The sequence below is a fragment of the Malaya genurostris genome, chromosome 2 (genome assembly GCF_030247185.1).
Source record: "Malaya genurostris strain Urasoe2022 chromosome 2, Malgen_1.1, whole genome shotgun sequence".
Taxonomy (NCBI): Eukaryota; Metazoa; Arthropoda; class Insecta; order Diptera; family Culicidae; genus Malaya; species Malaya genurostris.
Window position 1 is genome coordinate 101,101,246 of NC_080571.1, and position 23,446 is coordinate 101,124,691.

At 36.9% G+C, this 23,446-nt stretch overlaps 1 protein-coding gene across 1 annotated transcript; it reads right to left on the minus strand.

The window, feature by feature from the left end:
• Positions 1-25: 25 nt before the first annotated feature.
• Positions 26-17,297, minus strand: LOC131430820 (cytochrome P450 4c21-like). The gene is made up of 5 exons (XM_058596032.1): positions 16,946-17,297; positions 16,624-16,879; positions 1,041-1,167; positions 686-907; positions 26-607 (listed from the first exon to the last, which is right to left on the minus strand). Exons 1-5 carry the CDS (start codon positions 17,295-17,297, stop codon positions 26-28), a joined length of 1,539 nt encoding a protein of 512 aa, XP_058452015.1.
• Between the last annotated feature and the right edge of the window lie 6,149 nt (positions 17,298-23,446).

Below are 23,446 nucleotides of genomic sequence, written 5' to 3' on the forward strand. Positions count from 1 at the left end.
ATTTGATGACAGCCCCTGCACACTTTTATAATCTTTTCTCCAACCGAATGGCATGAGGACCATCTAAATTTAACGATATCTGATAGTGATACCGGATGTCCTTGCTTTCCAAGTCTGTGGACAGTTTAAAGTTCTTCAAAATGAGAGCCAACAATATCTTCAAACTCATCTTTGCATATCTGTAACCTATACAACCGCGTGGTCCTCCACTGAAGGGAAGATGTGCGTAGGCATGTCGCTGTTTCATTTCATCCCCAAGAAAGCGTTGTGGATTGAATCGGTCTGCGTTGTCGCCCCAAATGTCCTCTCTTCGGTGCAGTGAATAAAAATTCATCAGAAGCAAAGTACCCTTAGGAATCGTACACCCGTCTAGCACTACATCCTGAAGGTTTTCTCTCGCGATGATGGGAGCTACTGGCATCAGTCTCATCGCTTCTTTCAGCACAGCTTCCACATATACTAAATTTTTCAAAACATCCGCGTCAGCAAAAATGTCCGCCGAGATGATAAAGTCTCGCACTTCCTGATACGCTCTTTCCTGAATGTCGGGATGCATGGATAGCAATAAGCAAGTGTGAGCCAACTGCGTGGCGGAAGTTTCATTTCCCTGTAAAATAAAAGAAAAAACAAACAAAAAGTTGATTAAATTTCTCATTCAACTAGAACAGCCACAACATCCACAAACCGCCACAATCATGGTGTAAATGTGATCAGAGATTTCCTGGTCGGTGAAACTGTAAGCGCCGGTGCTGGTCAGTGGCATCTTCATCAACTGGTCGATGAAAATCTGCGGCCGCCGATAACAATCGTTCTCCTGGGGTTCTTGATGCTGAAAAGTTTTATCAATCTCGTTTCCATTTTCATCCATCCCAGGGGAGCCAAGTTCGATGCGCTTTTCGGCAATGATCTTGAAAAAGTTCCAACAAAACGAGATCAGAACATCAGAACAAAAGAAATCAAAGCTCATGTTGACACTTCCTGTCTCATTTAGAATTGTTCAAACATTTACGTTGAAGCAAAGTTTGAATATAAAAGTTTACCTTATCGGTGAACCGATGACAAATGTTGATTGCTTTCATTTCGTTTCGGTACAGTTCGGTAAACCGATATACAAAGTCATTGTGCAACAACACGTTGAAAAGTCGCTTGCCAAGTGTCGTAAGCGCTCTGAAACAGAAACGGTAGATTTTAGACAACGAAGATACAAACCAGTATCAATCAAGAATGTTATTGTTGTAGTTGTTCGAAGAAATTTGAAATGAGAAATTTAATGTTTAAATTTGAACTGTGAAAGAGTTTATATACAAAATTATACTTCGTCATAATTTATTTTAAATCTCGAAACAGTAAACAACTTTGCAATTACTTTTAATGCTTGGTTCATTCATAGTTTAGCCCATCTAAAGCGGTACCACGGCCAACATTTGCATGAAATAATCTTCAAGATTTCAACAATTTTCTCAAATTGTTTTTTTTTTTTTTGAAAACCAAACATTAAACCTCTTAAAAAATCAACCCAAATTTAAGTATGTGGAAGTAAGCGTTTTGCGGTAAACAGGCTGGCGAACGCTACCGACCTCTGTGTATAAAAGTAACTATGTATGAAGTTTGACATTAGCTCAGTGATGCCATGGGACTGTTTTTGCCTTTCTCATTTAGAAAGGCTATGCAATCACTGTGAAAATCAACTTTTTAACCGAGGCCCGGAGTGCCGAATGTCATATACCATTCGATTCAGCTCGACGAACTGAACAAATGTCTGTGAGTGTCCGTCTGTGTGTGTGTATGTATGTAACAAAAATATGAACACACTTTTCTCGGAGACGGCTGAACCGATTTTCACAAACTAAGATTCAAATGAAAGGTCTCATGGTCCCATAGCCTGCTATTGAATTTCATTCCGATCCGACTCCCGGTTCCGGAGGTATAGGATGATGTGTACCAAAAAATGAAAGAAAAATATGCACTCATTTTTTTTCAGATATGGCTTCACCGATTTTCACAAACTTAGATTCAAATTAAAGAACTTATAGTCCCATAGCCTGATATTGAATTTTATTTGGATCCGACTTCCGGTTTCGGAGTTACATGGTAATATGTGAAAATTAGAGAGAAAGTGTGCACTCATTTTTCTCTGAAACGGCTTAACCGATTTTTACAAGATTCAAATGAAAGGTCTTATAGTTTCCTATAAAATTTCTAGAACATTTCATCCGGATCCGACTTCCGGTTCCGGAACTAACGTGTGATAAGTGGAAAATTACCAATTTCATTAGTATTTTTTCACAAACGATGGTCAAAAACAGGTGCAAATCCCATAAAAATGTCAGATAAATTATTCTAGTTTGCAGAGCTTGAACCTGAAGAGCTTACATTTACATAAGTTTGTGAAAATCGGTTAAGCCATCTCCGAGAAAGGTTAGTGCCTAAAAAACGTTACGTACACACATACGCACATACACACACGTACATACATACACATACAGACATTTTGCGTACTCGACGAACTGAGTCGAATGGTATATGACACACGGCCCTCTGGGCCTCGGTTCTAAAGTCGGTTTTCACGGTGATTGCATAACCTTTCTATATAAGAAAGGCAATTTTCTTTGTGTATAAACTAACAAAATCTTTTCAATTTGTAAACAGCTATGTCAAATAATAAGAATTTTTACTTATTTACTTCGTCGCCTAACCTTTACTATATAATCTTTCTCATGAGCCTTAGTTTGTGAAAAACGATCGAATCATCTATGAAAAGATTGGGTGAGTTTCGTTTTAGAGTTTTTGTTGACTATTTCCGGTGCTTTCGAACCGAGAATTTAGAACCGGTATTACCAAATTCAGGAATTCCTGCCTGCAAATTTTGCCCTATTCTGCATCGTCGCTCAAAATGACAGCATGCAATTTTAAACACACTTTACACTGTTGTTCCGGAACCGAATATCGGATCCGAATGAAATTCAATAGCAACCTATGGGACTATAAGAACTTTTATTTGAGCCGAAACTTGTGAAAATTGGTTAAGCTATCTCGGAGGAAAATTAGTGAAATTATTTAACACACACATGCATAAATTCATACACACCAGCGCCGATTTTATGTATTAATGGGCCCGGGGGCAAGCTAACTGTCTTTTTTTTGTTTTGCTCGGTTGGTCCTGTCCGGGGCCCCCTAAGACCGTTGGTCCGGGGGCACTTGCTCCCACTGTCCCTATGTAAAAGCTGCCCTAATACACACGGACATTTCTCAGCTTGATGAGCTGAGTCGAATGGTATTGGACACACATACAACTTGACTAGTCAATTTTTCAAGTGATTGCTTAACCTTTCTATATAATAAAGTAAAAAGTATACCTTTATAGAATTGAATCGTTATCATGATTATGTGATAATACTGACAAGTGGGTACAAATTAAATAAAAGAAAATATAAGGGATGGTAAACAATACAGATAGTCACATCTACTAATGACGGTTTATTTATATGACTTTTTCTTGCAATTATTTCAGCGTAATTCTGTATTCCTACAATTTTTCCTAAACTTTTATCTAATAGGATGGAAAGATGGTAGCCTTGGTCATAATGTGAGATAGTAAAAAGAAATGATTGCCAATCACATTACAGTAAACGCTACCTTTAAACAAAAAGTAGCTGTCATTATCAGATTCGATTGAATATCCTTTTAATTTTGTTGCGCTTTAATTTCTTATCATTTTTATATACAGATTTTCAATACAGAATTTTGATTCCCCAATACAGATACGTATTTATTTCCCGAAAACTATGAATTTAAATGTGGCAACCCTGCACTCTATACAAATTCAAACAACACATATCGGTGCGTACCGGTTTTGCATCGTCATTTCGTATGACGGTTTGAAAATTATGACATTCATCACCACATAATTTCGGAACCGGAAGTCCAAATACAAATTTGAAGTTTATACAAATTTGCACTTCGTGTCACCAGCTTTTGAGTAAAAAATACTCATGAGATTGAAAAATATATTAATACCGGAACTGAAAATCGGATCCGGATCAACTTCTCAGGAACTTTTTAAGAATTTTAAGACCTTTTATTTCCATCTTAGTTTGTGAAAGTCGGTTGAGAAATTTCTGAGAAAATTGAGTGTGCATTTTCTCATAGATTTGCACATATTACCATATTATATTGTAGAGCACCATAAGCTCTGTCGTCTATATCGAAATTTGTGTAAATCGGCTCAGTTATCTCTGAGAAAAATGCGTGACAATTTTTTCTATATATTTGGTGCATATCACCCTGTAATACCAGAACTGGATGTCGAATTGGGATAAAATTCAATAGCAACTTATTAGATCATTAGGCCTTTCATTTGAATCTTAGTTAGTGAAAATTTGGTCCAGCTATTTGTGAGAAAATCGAGTGAAATTATTTATTACATACACACATACATACATACATACATACATACATACATACATACATACATACATACATACATAAATACATACATACATAAATACATACATACATACACATACACGAACAAACACAGACAGTTTGTGATTTCGACGAACTGAGTAGAATGAAACATGACACTCTGTTCTCCGTTCAAAAGTCGGTTTTCACAGTGATTGCATAGCCTTTCTATATGAAAAAGGCAAAAAACACTCATGAATTAAAATTTTTTGCACTAATAAACCTATTATTTCGGAACAAGTTTAGTGTGGCATATTCATACGTTTCATTTGAGTGTAAGTTTGTGATATCAGTTCAGTCATTTCTGAGAAAAGTTTTCTTTTTGTTCACATATTACCCTGTAATTCCGAAACCGAAAGTCAGACTCAAATTAAGTCCAGGAGCTTAATTTGTGTGGAACCACAAGACCTCTCTGCAATTCCTAAAACGGAATACGGATTTGAATCAATTTTTTGTATGGGAGTCCTTCCATTGAGCGAAAAAGAAAAAAATGAGAAAATTTAGCGGGAGACCCATCAGCAACATATTAACATAACATTGAACAAAATCAGTAACGTTTCGAAAATTCGCCGACAATTTGAGTAATTTAGATAACCAATAGTGCTTTTCAGTTTAAATTTTTTTTTTGTTCCAGCTTTCACACACTAGGAGAAGTTGAAAAATTACAAAATGGGTTCTAATTAATACTTTAAAATTGCTATTCGATTTCTCGAGGTATATGTTATTGGAAGCATTTTATTCCAAGCTGAGCTGAATTTTGGTAGAGGTAATAACATACGTGGTCGAAACAATTAGAACACTTATAATATTCAACTCATGCAAATTTTAAAGTAAACATTTAATTGTTTAAACCCAGTTGAATATGTCTTCACTAGGCTGAAATCCTAGTTTGGTAGTTGTTTTGACAATCAATTGGCTATGCCAAATTTTAACCAACTGATTTCAGAAAAACAACTGACATTCTAGTCGCATTGCGATCATGGATGATTCCACGTAAGTTAATAGTAGTTGGTGTAGTTACAAACCACACCAAACATACCAAAAATAACCACCAAATCCCATATTCGCTTTACATACGTTTTTGATGCTGATTTAAGACACTATTGTTCTATATCTTCTCTATATACACCTTAAAAATATACACGCAGAGATTTTGGTGACGCGCTCTTCGATCAAGACAAATTGGACATTTTTTTTAAATCATAAATTATGGATATTGTACCAATAGTCAGTCGACTTTCAATCAACGAATTGTTCTTGGACTCTAAGAAACAATACCGCAGAAAACAAAAAGTTCGAAAACTGTTCAGTACTGCTGTTAAAGCGACGCGAAATCTCAAAGCGAATGTTTCTATTTTAATCTTACCCTTAAGGTCAAACTATCGAACAGAGACAGCAGATCTGACTCTAAGTAATGGTTTTCGTATATGAGATAAGTACTGAAGTTGAGATGAATGGGGGCAGCTTTACCCTACCTCAATCTTGAAATCTAGCTCATTACTACTAATGCGTTTATTGCGATAAACATTCGGTCCATGCGAAAGCCTGACAGGTTTAGTTAACAGCAACTAATAAAGGTTTATTGAATAAATTACATCGCTTATAAATTATTTAGGTAAACTTGTAAACTTAACGCACTCACTTAATTCCCATGCAAGACAATGGAAAACCTTATTCTATATGCTTCATAAGACCTTCATCTTCTCATATTGCCTCCAAATTGATACATCAGTTGGGTGTAACTTGGTATACGACGCTCAACAGAATTATTAACTCACGTGCAGGCACGTACCCAGAGGAAGTCCAAGGGGCCCTAACCCCTCCCGAACACCATTATAGATTGTTTTGCCTTTCTCATATAGAAAGGTTATGCAATCACTGTGAAAACCGACTTTTGAACCGAGGCTCAGAGGGCCGATTGTCATATACCATTCGACTCAGTTCGTCGAGTACGCAAAATGTCTGCATGTGTGTATGTGTGTGTGTGTGTGTGTGTGTGTGTGTGTGTGTGTATGTATGTACGTAACATTTTTTTGCACTCACTTTTCTCGAAGATGGCTGAACCAATTTTCATGAACTTAGATTTAAATGAAAGGTCTTGTAACCCCACATAAAGCTCCTGAATTTTATCCGACTTCCGGTATAAAACTTCCAAAATTTATCCGGTTCCGGATTTATATGGTGAAGTGTTTTAAAAATTGGATACCGTCACTTTAAGCGGCGGAACCAAACATGTAAAAAAAATTCTTAACTTTCCTCGAAACTATTAAAATTGGTAGCCATTGTCAATAGACTCGATTCCGGCTATGCTGGTTCTCGTTTTCTGATTCCGGAAGCACGAGAAATAAAATAAAATAGTTTTTTAACTTGCCTCAAAACTTTTCCAATCGGTAGTCATTGTCAGTAGATGGCCAAACATTATTTTGGCTTTCCTTGTTCTTAGGTTTTTGATTTTGATTGTAGCCATAGACTCCAAAATGGATTCCAGTCGATTTTCTCGAACCAACTTCGCTTATACTGTTTCACTCTGTAGGTTATACTTGTTTATGGACAATGAGATATGAGAATGGCATCATTACACCACTAGGTGGATTAAAACAGGGTTTTCACATACTATTAACACCTTTATTTTTTATACAAAGAAAAGTTTTTGAATAAACATTGTGGTTAAAAAAACATTTTCGTGAGACAAAATGTTGAAGGAAACCAAACAAATGTTATAATGTTATATTATGAGTCTAGTGCTCCTTTAGATTGCACCGTGAAATTGTTGTTTTAAGAGTTTCATGGTGATGGAGAGCCCACTACCGGTGAAGCCCGCAGTGGTAGGTCCTTCGATGCGTTACAAAAGACCATGTCAAAACTACACGAAATGGTTCTGAATGAGTGGAAATAAAAGGTGCGCGAGCTAACAGATGCCACAAGGACTAGTACTGAGCGCACTTATCATAGTTTGAGTTAGATTTTGCAGATGAAAAAGATATCCGCTGAATGCCGCAGATGCATACTCAGGACTAAGAAGACTAACGCTAACGCACTTTGGAAACATACTGGCCTATGCTGAAGTAGATTTGGTTGGACTTTTTGTGTACGTTGGTAACTGTTTTTTTTTTGTATTAAAAAGATATTTTTTATTCAGGCCTATTTGCGTACTAGCTTTACGTGGCCGATTGAGCCGATTTTTTAAATAAGTTTCTTTTTGAGTTGGGTCTCGTTGTCACCCTTTTTCTAGGGGGAGAGGAGCTTCCATTTCCCTCCTGCGAGGATTGAGGGGCACTTCGTTCGTGGTTCGTCTCGTCATCCATTGCCACATCGATGGTATTGTTGTTGGTTTCATTGCTAGTTGCTGGAGATGAGCCTTGTTGTACATTGTTTGCAGTTGCTGGTTGGTTGGATGGTAAGTTGTTCACTGCAGCTAATGCACTTTGTCCTATAGATACGTTGGATGGTTTCGTTGAAGAGGATGCTTCACTGTTGTTGGTGACTGTTACAGGTGTACTGGGGTTGCTTGGGGTTTGTGTGAAGGAAGCACCGTTGTCCTTTGGTGTAGTTGTCTCCTTGTCCAGTTTATCACATGGCTTACCGTAGTGAACAGCTTTTTGACAATACTGACATGTGGCCATCTGATTGTCATAGGTAACAAGTGATTTGCACGGAATTCTTTTATCTTGACCGAAAATCACATACGAAGGTATAGGCTTCTTCAAGTGTATGCGTAATACACGTACGCCATTTAGAATACCGGGGAAAAAATTCTTCCACTTTTCTTTTTCGATAGAGAGAATCTCTCCGTATTGGGACATAGTTTTGCGAATATAATAATCGGTGACGCTTGTGTGAAGATCATGCACACGCACTTCTATAGCACTATCATCCATATACACTGGAATGTTGTACCTAATGTTCTCGTGTTCCACATAGTGCACATTATTATTGTCTTTTGCGAATTGAATTGCATCCAACTCTTTATAAAACTCGATGTAAACCACATTATTCGTCTTATTGCATTGAAGTAAATGCACACGTTTAATGTCCAGCTGCATTTGCTCCTTAAGCAAACCTTCAAGTTCTCGTATCGAATGTCGAATTTTGCACTGCCTGAAGTCAACAACAATTGTATTCTTTCGTGTCGGCGGTAGCTTTTGTTCGTTTGATTCACTCATTTTCGAGGTCTATTGTTCACTACACAATACTGTACTTGGTTTCTTCTGTTTCCAACGTAAGCGGTTTCGTTTTATCGACTGACTTGGATGAGATGTAAAACCGAACTGTGGTAACTGTTGACGAAACGAATGATTATCCAACTAGTTCCGATGCAGCCTATGGAGGCTCAATGGGTCGGATAGGTCATGACATCTTTTATCTACACATCCGTGCGCTGGAGGGATGGAGTGGTTCAATGGAGTTGGGGTTCAAGGAAAGAGTGGTTCAAAAGTTGCAAACGGCGCAAAAATTTCAAAGAAAAGTTTATTATCCACAATATTGACACTATAAAACAAATTCGGAGAACGAAGTAAGAATTGTCAAGTTAACAGTTCGGCTGAAAAGTTCGTATTGTTTAATAGAAACACACATTTTTGCCAAAATTCGTTTTTATTATTCGACATACTTGCCATCAGAGGCGATACAGCGATTATAGCGATCTTCCAACTTTTCGATACCATTTTTGTAGTACGATTTGTCCTTTGCCTCAAAATAGGCCTCAGTTTCAGCGATTACCTCTTCATTGCTTCTAAATTTTTTACCAGCGAGCATTCTCTTGTGGTCTGAGAACAGGAAAAAGTCACTGGGGGCCAAATCTGGAGAATACGGTGGATGAGGAAGCAATTCGAAGCCCAATTCGTTCAATTTCAGCATGGTTTTCATCGACTTGTGACACGGTTGATGAAACAAAACTTTTTTCTTCTTCAAATAAGACCGTTTTTTTGAAATTTCGTCCTTCAAACGCTCTAATAACGCTATATAATAGTCACTGTTGATGGTTTTTCCTTTTTCAAGGTAGTCGATGAAAATTATACCATGCGAATCCCAAAATACAGACGCCATAACCTTACCGGCCGATTGTTGAGTCTTTCCACGCTTTGTGTTCGGTTCATCGCGTGCAGTCCACTCAGCTGACTGTCGATTGGACTCCGGAGTGAAGTGATGTAGCCATGTTTCGTCCATTGTTATATATCGACGAAAAAAATCGGTTTTATTTCGACATAACAGCTCCAAACACTGCTCAGAATCATCAATTCGTTGTTGTTTTTGATCGATTGTGAGCTCACGCGGCACCCATTTTGCACAAAGCTTTCTCATATCCAAATATTCGTGAATAATATGTCTAACCGGTTCCTTTGATATCTTCAGGGTGTCAGCTATCTCGATCAACTTCACTTTACGGTCATTGAAAATCATTTTGTGGATTTTTTTCACGTTTTCATCGGTAACAGCCTCTTTTGGACGTCCACTGCGCGTTCATCGTCTTCTGTGCTCATATGACCAGTACGAAATTTTGCAAACCACTTACGAATTGTTGCTTCGCCCGGTGCAGAGAGTCTGGATAACACTCATCAAGCCATTTTTTGGTATCGGCGGCACTTTTTTTCATCAAAAAGTAGTGTTTCATCAACTCACGAAATTCCTTTTTTTTCATTTTTTTCACAATAACAAAAGTAGCTTCACTCAAAATGCAATATCTCACGAACTAATAATCAGACAGCTGTCAAATTTATACACGTAGCTTTTGAAGGTTGGTACTAACTGAAAATGGTATGGATTTAATTCTAGTGGCGCCCTCTCATAGAAACGATACGAACTTTTCAGCCGATCTGTTATTTGCACTTATAATAAGTACTCTATTGTTCATGGAACTTAATATTGAAAAAATTTCCATGGTGGAAAAAACGTTTAAAACCCCAAACACCATACCCCCCTCTCTCTCCTCTCTCTCCACTGCACACGGGTATGGTTATCTGGGATTGTTATGATATATTTTTTATGAACTACCTTAAAATACTAATATTAACGAAATTTTGGAGAATCTTGGAGCGATTAAATACCGAGAAAATCGAACTATCACGAACTCCTTGCGTTTATTTGTTCCAAAATATCAAGAAATCGATGTGAGTTTCATTTTGAATTTTTCGATTTCGTTTTTCGGAACCCGAAAACGGGAACCGCCGAAATAGAATTGTATGCAGTGATGCCACTTTTCCCTGAGGTGAAATCCGTAGATTTGGTTCCAAGTGTACTTATTCTCATATATTTACGTTAAATTATTATTATTGTTATGGCGCTTATTTAAGCACGTGCGTGAAAAGCTTGGTGCTCTGAGCCATAAAGCCAAAGATGAAGATGATGTAACGATATTTCAAGTGTTTTTCCGAATAATGGCCAGTATATTATTGGTCAACTTCCACTTTGAAGAATAATATCAGGAGCATTACAATCAATTAGACGAAAGATAAAACATTTCCTTTTCGATTACTGTTATAACTGACTACCTAAGTGAGAGCCAAGTCGTCCAGAATCTTTCTTCAAAGTGAATTTTGACAGAAGTTTCATTAGATTTCATTATTTACCGTAGATATCTGGAAATGTAGATCCGTAGAAAAGGCAGAAATCGCTTGGCATCGCTTTTTGTATGGGTATCAAATAATATTAAATTTTCTTCGAACAATACATAACCGAATCTTGGTGGGGTGCTCAATCGGAAGATCTAATAAAATTGTATCAGACAACGATACTTGCAGTGATGGAATATGGATGGGTTTGCTTTCGTTCCGCTGCAAACTCTCATATTATCAAATTAGAGCGAATTCAATATCGTTGTTTGCGAATTGCTTTAGGCTGCATGCATTCGACACATACAATGAGTCTTGAAGTTCTGGCAGGAGCTCTTCCATTGAAAGATTTTTTGGGAGCTTTCATCGCGACTGCTGATAAGATGTGAGGTACTGAATCCCCTAGTTAGTAATAACTTCGAAAGGCTAGTTGAGCTTCAATCTCAAACAAGATTCATGACAGTATATTTTAACAATATGTCACAGGAAATCAACCCTTCAAGATATTTTCCTATCCGTGTCAGCCTCCTAAATGTCCCTGACTCAACTTTATTTTTCGACACATCCATGCAGCGCGATGTGCGTGGAATCCCGTAACACCTACGCTCGATGGAAATCCCAAAAATATTTACAAGTAAGTTCAGGCATATTGACTCTAAGAAAATATTTTACACGGACGGATCACGAATTGAAGAGGCTACTGGGTTTGGTATATTCAACAATAATGTTTCGGTCTCATTTAGGCTTCAAGAACCTGCATCTGTTTATATAGCGGAGTTAGCATAGTTTGAGTGTAATCGTCACTTTATCTCCAAACTATTATTTTCTTTTCACAGATAGTCTGAGTGCAATTGAAGCCATTCGCTCCAACGCTGCTGGCAAAAATGAACCTTTTTTCTTGGGCAAAATAAAACAGTGCCTGCACGTCATATTGAATAATGATTATCAAATCACAATAGTTTGGGTCCCGGCTCATTGCTCCATTCCAGGCAATGAAAGAGCCGATATTTTAGCCAAACGTGGTGCTATTGAGGGTGAAATTTATGAAAGACCGATTGCTTTCAACGAATTCATTAGCGCGTCTCGCCAAAGAACACTTGCCAGCTGGCAAGCCAGCTGGGTCGGTGGATGCACTCAATTATTCCTAAAATATCGACTGGATGCGAGTAGAGATTGCATTCGTGTGATGTCCAGACTCATGTTCAATCACTACACGTTAGATGCACATCTCCTTCGAATTGGACTTTCCGAGACTAATCATTGTGCTTGCGGAGAAGGTTACCGCGATATTGACCATGTTGTTTGGACATGCGTGGAGTATCGTGATGTCAGATCTTAACTAATAAATTACTTGCGTACCCAAGGTAGACTGAAATAGTTATGAGATCATTTACAAAATAAATGTATTTCATTTAATGTAATTTATAATAGCAACTCGCTTGATAAAAACAGTGTTTAGATTAACTAATGCATACCTACATACTAATATGATATTCGAAATGTATTAGGTTTAAAATACTATGTATTGTGGATGCCACGGCGAAGAAAAACTTATGTATATTGCCTATGAAATAAACGTATTTATGAAAAAAAAATCAATTAATATGGCTCACATACTGTAGCAGTTTTGAGGAACGTGAAGAAGACTTTTTCCGTTCCTCATGAGCCGAAACAAGGGAGCCACCTCGGACCACTCATTTTCATGCTATTTATTAATGATCTTTGCAGTAAATTCTACGAATATATCGCAGCATCCAAACTGTTTTTGTTGCTGCGAAAGCTTAAGCAGTTTTGTTACTCATCGAACGCAGCACTCAAGACTTTAATGATGTTTTTTTTTTCTCTAGAATATTTACATTACACTAGTATGCAGTATTATGGAATAAGAAGTTGCAATTTGGGCCTTGTATCACCATGTTCATATCAATCGGATCGAAGGGGTACAAAAGTCCAAAGTGTTTCGTCCTATTTCCTAGGCTGAATTGTCTTCAATTACTACGTTACAAAAATCGCTGAGCTCTCATCAACCAACACAATCTGTAAACTAGATGCATATTACTTCAGCGGCTCTTCGTTTTAAATTCACTGACTGATAACAACGTTTAACATAGAGTGTATAAAAACGGTTATGTGCTCTATGCACCAAAATTGGTTAACCCCTAAATAACCTTAATCCTGTTTTTCCGTGCTATACGCGAATTGAAACCAGCAAAATTTCCAAACTAGAAGCTGCTCCTTTTTACATTGCCACTTATGAAAACACACTCCAGAAAATGAAGTATTACACACTCAATACTCTGTAATTTCGTATCCGGAAATCAAAACCGTACTGTGGGATTGTATGATATGAGAAAGTTATTTATAACTAATTAATTTCTAGTCATTCCCGCTTCCAAGAAACAAGAGGTACTAAAGGAGCTCCAAAAATTAGATATTAGGTGCACAACTTTGCTTCCGCCGTTTTTTCCAAAATTTAAAGCTTTATTGCGAAAAAGTGCTTACAGATGTATTATTCAAATTATTGTCCGTCGCTAGCGACAACTTTATCCCATCTTTCCAGAAATTTTCGGATCCCGGCTCGAAAAAAGGAGTCCTTTTTTTGACGCTATCCTTGAAGCAATCCATTTTTCCAACTCTTCGAAGGATTGAAAATGTTGATCTGCCAGGCCGTGTGCCATCGAACGGAATAGGTGGAAGTCAGAAGGGGCGACATCTGGGGAATACGGCGGGTGGGGCAAGACTTCCCATTTCAGCGTTTCCAGATACTTTTTGGCCACTTTTGCGACATGAGGCCGAGCATTGTCGTGTTGGAGAATGACTTTGTCATGTCGCTCTTGATATTGTGGCCGCTTTTCTTTTAGTGCGCGACTAAGGCGCATCAGTTGCGTTCGGTAGCGATCTCCTGTGATGGTTTCACCCGGTTTTAAGAGCTCGTAGTAAATTGTTATTCATCTTTGACACCATTATGTTTGTTCGACATCGAAATCACCATTTTTAAAACGTTGAAACCACTCCCGACACGTTCTTTTACTCAGAGCAGCATCACCGTAAGTTTCCGATGCGCTTCAGTTGTATTTTTTTTTAGAATTGCAACAGAAAAGTAAAGCTTCCCGCAAATGGCGAGAATTGGGCACATAAACAGACGTATTCGAGCATGAATAATACGAAAACAAGAACAACTGTCACTGAAACGGCGATGCCAATTCGTTAAGCACTGTACACACTCACTTCAAAGGCATTATCATCTATGTATTTTAACCAGCCTCAGCCGGTTCAGTCACCTATCGGAAAACGGCGGAAGCAAAGTTGTATACCTGATACATGAATAAGTTATTTGTTTTGTTTTTGATCTGGGCCCCTCCTGAAACGAAATCCTGGGTACGGACCTGCTCACGTGTATTTCATGATATCCCAAGTAACATTTTTAATATTAATAAATACTTGTAGCTATCTTCAATGCTACATAATAAATCTTGCATTAAAACTTTAAACTCCACGAAAGCCTACTGAAAACCTCTATAAGAGCATGTTCCTGCCAAGTGGACCATTCTTCATAAGGTTTATAAAGCAAAGTGAAGAATCATCATAAAGCTGCGTTAAAACTTCAAATTCAAGAAAATTTTGAAACCAGATTTACGATCAACATTAAATTTATTTGGATGGAATAAATTCAACTATGAATAAACTGGAAATACTTTTCTTGATTATATGTGTGTCATATCTGCTTTGAATGCAATCAGTAACAATTTATTGGATTTTATTTACAAGTTTGAGGCTTTTACCGAACGTAAAAACTTCATGCGCTTTTATTTTTATCGTGAATGTATGGATAAAAATAAGAATTATAACTAATCGCCTTGAAATAAATACGGTTTTTGCGAAAGCCTCCATGATTTATGAAAATTGTTTTCTGTGATTTATCGTCTTTTTTGTATAAAACTATTTCGTGGCGATAAAACTTGTGCATACGTTTTGAAAATGAATCATAATAGTCCATCATACTTCCTCGTTTTTGCATTTCGAAGTTTATTTGATGTCAATAAAGGCTACGGCAAAGAACATCATAATGGCGGCCATGAAATTTTCTTTAATGCAAATTACACTTAATCTAAGAAGCAATAAATCAAATAGCCCACAACAGGAGTGTCATAAATGTACTTTAGAACCCTCAAATTTGCTCTGAGTGAAACTGTCATTCAATGAACACGCACACACACACAAATCTAGATTTATGAAAGAATTTTACTGACAATAATGTTTTAAAGAAATTTTTTTAAAGCAATATTAAGAGCGTTTGCATGGTTTTATTCTAGTACAAATTGATTTATTTTTAGTCCAGTTGTTAGTCTAGGTAAAAGGTTTTATAGAAGCTTTAAAAACTATGATATTACTTGTCAAAAGCGACACTTATTATAGTAGTAGTGATTAAACAATCAATTATAAAACTCCTATAAATTATAATCAAAACCATAAGGCATTCGAATTGTTACTTGGGATCTATCCCATAGAAATTTCCAAAACCCTCTATATTTAAAATAGTTCAACAATGGGCCTTTGTTTGACGAATTTGTTGAACGGATCAAACAGTCAAAACCGGTTTTATTCCACCTTGTGTAATGATATAATTTTCTCATATTGCTCATATTCTCATACATATTACTGTGTTACAATAAAAAAAAACTTCTCTCTGCAGTTCCTGAACACCTTTCATTTGAGCCCATGCTTGTAAACATCGGCTGTACAATGGCGGATTAGACCTATAAATTTTAACGATTTTGAGCCCAATTTTGAAGATTTTTTTCCTCTTTTGCATCGTCGTTCTACGTGACGACTTGAATTTCCGAACACTCATCTCCCAATAATTACGGAACCGGAAGTCAAATCCGGAAAATATTCAGGAACTCTGTATAGTTACGGTCTTACAAACCGTTAGAATCAAAGTTCAAGAAAATCGAGCGAAGAAAAGTAAGTGAGCTTGGAGTTCGTTCGTTTTTCATCACTACGGCCAGCACTTCTGGAACCGGATTCCGGGGAAAGATGTGTACCTACAATACCTACAAACTTGAGAAGTTTATTAATATTTTTTGAGAAATTCACTAATCTTCACATATTCTTCTATGAAAGCAAATGTTGAATTTGCAGTCAGTTCTATATGAAATTTAAAAACACTATGTAAGGAAATGGCTTTCATTTGAGCTTATGTTTGAGAAAATCGGTTTATCCATTATTGAGAAAGTGAGTGCATATTTCTGTCATTTTGTCATTTGTCAGACATTTTGCGATCTCGACGAACTGATTCGAATGGTATATTTTCAATATTTTTGTGTAAGCTTTCTCGCCTTCTTCCACTAGTAGGAATTTTGAGCTGTGCTTGAAGAAGCATTGGCACGATTTTCAATACAGTTGTATGCAATTGTTTCTAAGCACTTGACAGAATGTACGCAGAACGCTTTCTCGTGATATTTTGACGCGTTCCGATTCTAGGTATATAATTTAGAAAGATGGCAGTGTTTTCGAATTCAAAACCTTTTCATAATTACACCGATTCGAACTGCTTCCAACTATTGTTGAATATTGCTATCAGAACAGAACATCTGATATTCGGACTTACACTTCCAAATTATCGATAAAATCCTGTCTTCCTTCTCGTTCCAGTGCTTTGCCGCCAAGTGAAGTCCTGCTTATCATTTCCAGAGTACATTCAGCAATATACTCTAAAATGTTGCACGTTTCTCCGCTCTCGGCATATCGATTCAATCGATTGATCAATTTACTCGAGCAATCAATGAAAATCGGCAAAAAGCTGTGCAGTATGCGTATGTTGAAGGTAGAATTCAACGTTTTCCGATGTACTTTCCACGTTTCGTCTGAAATCAACAAATAGCAAATTTTTGTCAACAGGAAGATTGCATTTCTAAACTAGACTCTCGCACATCTGGCAGCCAACAATCCTTTTGGTAACCGTACAACTTTGTAAACATCGGGTTTTTCCTGGCAGTCTGGATGATTTAAAATTTTCTGTATGAGTTCGGGATGTGTCACACCAAGGGCCACCAGTGGTCCGAGGTGCAATGTGAACAATCGATCGTATTTTCGGAAACACTCGTGAAGCACGTAAAACATTTCATCAGGGGATTTCCCCAAAGCCATTGGAAGGTTTCCTAGCACGGGATAGTAGGGCTCTGCATGAGGAATTGTTTTAGCGAATTGCACTTTCTTGAGCCACAACCAGCGAACTAGAACCGCGATAACAATCGAAAAAAGTACGCACACGGCCGCGATCATCGTACACTTTGGCACTCGAACACAAAAGTCACTTCGACGCCTTATCGGAATGTGGCTACGATTGCCAACCAGGTAGACAGTTGCAGGAAAACTGCAATAAGACATTCAATCGCCTGCATTTTTCCAGCATGAAAGACTTTTCCACCCACAAGTGGGGGAACTGGCCAGATGTAGACAATAATGCCTTGAACGTAAATTATTTAAGTTCCATACCGGGACGGGGCGTTTTGTTTAGGTGGCGTGTCCGCATAGTGCTCATTATTTAATTTTACTGCAACGTGCACCGCGATGCGTATCATAATTATATGCATTTTATTTCCTCCAATGCGCAGTCCAGTCGGTGCAACGATTTTAAGCATAATTGGTCGCCAAAACCAGCAAAACAAAACATGCAGTACACACACGATAACAACACGATGCATTATGTCTAGGGCTGTTTTTACCTGGTGATTCAATGATGCGTGACGTATTGCCGGAATTTTCTGTGGCAGTTGTCAAAACAGTAATCTAAAGTTTTACATTATCTGAAAACATTCACTTTCTTGTTGCTTAAAAGTACACAACGTACATGTGATTAAAAATTTGCGTTGAACTTAAACTTAAAAGTACAGTTCAAAGTTGTTTAAAAGTTGAACAATTCCAGAAGGTGTTTGAAAAAACGTTCAGTTGCGTAGCATGAACCTTCTAGTGAACCTTGACAATTATGTACTTAAAAGTGGATTGCTCATAATCCTATCTATGAGCTTTGTGAGCTGCCAAGACGAAATCATTCCATTTTATCCGAACTTAATTGGTTAATTGCGTGTGCTCAATACTTCATGGTGTTGATATTCCTCATAAAAACAGAAAACAATGATTTTTATATTTTTTTGTTTCAAGTGTATTTCTGTTAATTTTTACTTGTGATACACCAAAAAATTTTTATTCGATCATTGTATTTTCTTTTGTATGATCAACGTTTTTTTCCCAATTTCTCATCAGCAGAATTAATAACTTATTTTAGACTCGTTTTTTTGTTGTATTTGTCGACTCTGTAGGAGGGTGATACCACAAAATATTTTTCTATGTTTCAATATTGTTCATACAAAACCGTCACATTGACTCTTATGAAAAATGATCCCATTTCATTGATTTCTCATATGAATTTTAGATACGATTCGGTACCGAAACATTTTAAACAGATATACAGAATAGGCAATTTAAAGTGAAAGCATATCTGAAAACAAAATTTTTATTTATTTTTTTTTCGACTATAATTTATTTTGGTTCAAGGAGCTACAGCCAAGGATGGCTTTTATCGTATCAAATAACGCTCACTGGCAACTCTTCACAGGATTGAATCAGTGCCATCAAAAAGAGGCGGATATCATCGCAACAACAAAAACCCGGCATGGCTCATTTAACATAGAATCGACACCAGTGCGAGAGCGAATTTCTCTCGATGACATTTCTGAGAATCAAAGGTTAGCACGCTGCTATGGGGATCCTTTATGAAGCAACAAACGGTTGCTTATTCTCGTTTCGCGATCCGATTCTATATGGGCAGTTGATAATTGCGATAGAATCATTTTACTATTGCCGCTTATTCTAACTATGTGCATATAACCTTTGTATAAGTTGTGTCTATTAAAATGTCTGTGAATGCTCCACACAAGGGTTTTGAAATATTGCAACCTAGTATGAGAATCATCAAGTTGAATCATCGATTCGATTTCCTGCGATAATTGTCAACTTGTGATTCTCTCTTGGGAAATTCCACACATCAACGATCATTATCAGAATTTTTTAAGGGCGTGAAATACTCAGCATATGAAGTGGAGCGAAGAAATGTAGCAGAATTCTCTCACGGTTAATGCATTGGGAGACTCGAGTTCTTGTAGCATCTTCAACCGGATTGAATATGTTGTATACAATATAGATAGCAATATAGCAGCTTCTGTCAAATTTTCGGCAATCACCAACACTGGCTACAGCTGTTGCAGCTATTTTTTGTAAATGATATTGCATAAATGAGTACAAAAAAGTGTCCGTTTTTCAGCGTTTTCCATTGTTATGGTTAATGTTCCGGTCGATATGGCGGCAATTTCAACTCGTGTGTTGTCTTTGAGTTGAGCTATGGTTCTTGGCTTATCAGCTTGTTTCAAATTGGATTTCAAATAGTCTCACAAAAAAAAGTCTGGTGGCGTCAAATTGGGTGATCTCGGGGGCCAGTCAAAACATCGTTTTTCGATAAGACTCGTCCGGGGAACAATAGTCGTAACAAATCTATTGTTAGATAAGCTGTATGACATGTTGCATCGTCCTGTTGAAACCAGTAGCCATTCAAACTATTTTCACGAACAATGGGTACCACAGAATCATTTATCACGGCACGATAACGATGGCCATTAACAATTTTCGTTTCTCTATCATTGTTTTGCAAAGGCTGTTCTTGAATTAATGGAGTAATAAGTAGAATAATATGCTGACTCGACTAATGAGATGAGGGTTGCTAAAAGTTTTGTGAACCATTAAACCAAAAATGTAGATGTTCCAAATGAGATATCGCATATTCAAACAAAACATGTTTAATTTTATTTGAAATATGTTTTTTTCCATACATGTTGGATATAAAAAGAATTGATTGAATTAAACAACAATTGTTATTGTCACTATATCAACAACAAAATTCGTTAGAATCACCCAGAATTTATTAATTTTTGCAATATTTCTTTATGCGTGTATAATATGAAAGTTTGCCCATGGACCGAGGGGGATGACAGTATTGCATTAATTCTGATTTCGAAGTAGAAGTTAGTCTGGCAACGAGAAATTCACTTCAAAGGACTACTATAACGTCGAAATTCTTCGAAATGCTTTTTATTCTTTATTACTGCAAACAAGAGACGACATATCCACATGCATCTACTTGTTAGTAGCACACATCTTAGCTAAAAGAAATGATTGACAGTTCAGTAACAGAGTAAAATTTGTCTAATTTAATAATGAATTACTAATGAATTACTGTCATTCCCCTCGCCATGGACTTCTTCTTAGGCGCTGCAGTGTGTTTATTATATAAATTATTCTAATTTTACAGGATCATAGTATGCCATGCAATGATTCTGTACGCTAATAATCGATTGCGAACTCTGTTGAAACAGAAAGGCCAATTCCACAAAAGGAATGTAATACCAGAACTTGGCTTTACCTGAAAATGAGGAGATTAGTTGAGTTTGGGCAGGAATTTATCAAGGACAGGACCTAACAACTAGAGATGCCAGGTGAAAATTTCTAATACCTTCAAGCAAAAGGTTGCAAAAATCTGTGAATCGGAAAAAAATGTCTGCGGGCTTTCTTTTTTATAAAGTATGAAGTATGACACAGAAAACTGGCTTGGCGATAAAAAAAACGACACGATCATTTCAAAAGTCTGTGAATTTTGACTAAAATCTGCGAAAAACTCGAATCACAGATAACAGGATATACAGGCTTAAACAATTTTTTTCAAAATCCTGTGTATATTTAAAACTTGCTATACGTTGGAAACACTACTGCCACCTACTCGACTATTCGCCGCGATCTTTCAAAACGTTCCACTACGTTTCGGAACGGTAACAAAATCCTCCTGAGAAATATTCCAACTACAATAATTTTAACACTTATCACACGATTTCCCTAAGTGTTAAAGACAGCTTTATTTCCATGTCGCATAAATCACACGAGAATTCGATCGGAATAAAACAAAAATAAACTTGCAATTTTAACCAACAGCAGAACAAAAATCTAGCGTGAAGTGAACGTTGCACCCAACATTGTGGCTCAAGTGGAAGCGGTACCCAAATCGTGTTGGCACATCGTGTCGATCATGGGGACATCTGCAAGTGTTCGCCACGCTGATTCAGCAAATTTTACACACAGTTCATATGTATATCTGTTATCTGTGCTCGAATTTAATAAGTCTACAAAAAAGTCTGCGAAGAAATCTGCAGATTTGCAGACAATTCTGCAGACCTGGCATCTCTGCTGACAACTGCTTTATTTTTTTTCAGAAAAATATTTCTATTCTCATTCCAGTTGCTCTCTGTTTTAAATAATACAACCATTGTTGCCAATAGAGATAGCTATTCATTCTGTAAAGCGATTCTCCTTATGACATACGGTTATTTATCATTTAAAAACATTTAGACAAAGGTTATATCAGCCAAAAATACTGTTCTGTATTCATTTTGATCAAATGTATCTTCTGAAGAAATCAAGTTTGAAGTTTTCTAACATTCTTCAAAAGCACTTGTTTTTGGACAAGTAATAATTGCTTTATTAACTAAAGTGTCCATTAGAGATGGTCGGGTTGACATTTTGTCAAAAAGAAAACCCCGACCAAATTTTTCAAACCCTGGCCCGTCCCGAGATCAGAAACAGAACCAAAAAAAAGTTTGATACGAAGCTAATAGTGTCAAAACTAAATACAATGAAGATTAAATCCGGGGCAAAATAAATGACAATAAAAAAAACTGAACCGTACTGGAAAACCTGAATAAAATAAGGAGGAACGCAAGAACACTTCGAGTACCTGTTTGGCTGGATCCATTATTATACGCCAGATAACAAAACGGTTATCCGACAATGGACTGAAGTCGTGCTTCGAAACGGTACGAGCTCCGGAAAAGAAGGCTTAATGGGTCGGAAAGATCATGAAGGGAAGAGAAAAAAAACGTTTCCAGATGTGGAATTCCACATCCAAACGCATGAGCAAGAGACAGTTTCTCTTTGTTCACTTTCTCTTTCGATTATTGTGACGTAATTATAGTTTTTCTTGACTTTTAAAAATTATATTTAGGTCAAAAGAAACTGTCATTTGCGGCCATTGGAAAAATCGACCGAGAACTATTAAGTAATTTGTTGAATTATCTGGCACCTCATTTGCAGAGATGCCAGGTAAAAATTTCAAATATCTTCAGACAGGGTTGCAAAAGTCTGAATATCCGAAAAAAAATCTGCAGTTGGCAAGTATGTCTTTATTTCTCTATAAAGTATGATACGCTAAACTGACTTGGCGAGCAAAATAAAAAAAAAGTCGCAGCAATTTCAAAAGTCTGTAAAACTAGATTTTCAGAAGTCTGCAAAAGTCTGCACAACAAAAAAGGCGGGTGAGTAATGTCAGAGACATTACTGGATGTCGTGAATACGAAAAAACTGACACGCTCCCATCACTTTTCCGAATATCAGTTAGTTGATTGATTGTATGAATTGTGCAAGCTTTCCTCTTTTTCACTAATAGAATTTGAAGCGATACACCTACATTAAAGTACAGATTAGTTACATTAAACAGCTACTATTCTACAACTATATATTCCAAACTTGAAACAATTCCTTTTTAATTTGCTAATATAGGAAGCTAGGTACGACAAATTTGTAGTTTATTTTTATTGAAGCTATGAAGTTCGAAGATATCTGATTCTTCTCGAAATTTCAGTACGAGACAATTGCAATGGCCTGGTCTGAAATGTATCTACGATCTTCCGTATGCAAAAGTGATTCTAATAATAATAATAATAATAATAATAATAATAATAATAATAATAATGATAATACAGATTAATCTGTATATATGGCAACCCTGTTTCGCATGGCATATTTTCACACGACCCCATACTAGTATAAAGATGTGTTCAACATTCGCTTTCGCATTGCCGTTCGTACTTGAATGAGTTAGTGACGGTACAAATCTGCCATCTTTTCGGTGCCATCGTGCTGATGGTGTCTCGTATGTTCAGAGTAGCTGCTTTAACTTAAATGACGCTATTTCTCATTTTTTTTTTTGCATAAATATCTGTTTATTAATCTTATTTTTGTGTATTACATCAACATTTTACAGTACAAGTGTTTTGACCCTTTGGCCTTTCATCTTTGTTGTTCATACGATTCGTTATTAATATTAGGTGTTTTAGTTACTCTTGTTTTACATACTAATGTTTAATCATAATATTTATTTATGCTATTTCTCACATCACATTTCCTTTTATACGTGCTAGTGGTAGCGGTGGACGGACGTCCCCTTAGTTAGAATTCCTTTCCTATACGCAGAACGGGAAACAGTGAAACGATATAAAAGAGAGAGTTAGCAGAGCGGATGCCAGTAATCCTGGAAGTGTTGGAATTGGCCGGTA

Bases quoted from the DNA above. Each gene is read 5' to 3' on its own strand.
- LOC131430820 (XM_058596032.1), bottom strand. From the start codon at position 17,297: ATGATCGCGGCCGTGTGCGTACTTTTTTCGATTGTTATCGCGGTTCTA. The intron at 908-1,040 runs GTAAACTTTTAT...AACTTTTTCAAG, and splicing joins GTCATCGGTTCACCGATAAG to ATCATTGCCGAAAAGCGCAT. The intron at 608-685 runs GTTTGTGGATGT...TTTATTTTACAG, and splicing joins TTTACACCATGATTGTGGCG to GGAAATGAAACTTCCGCCAC.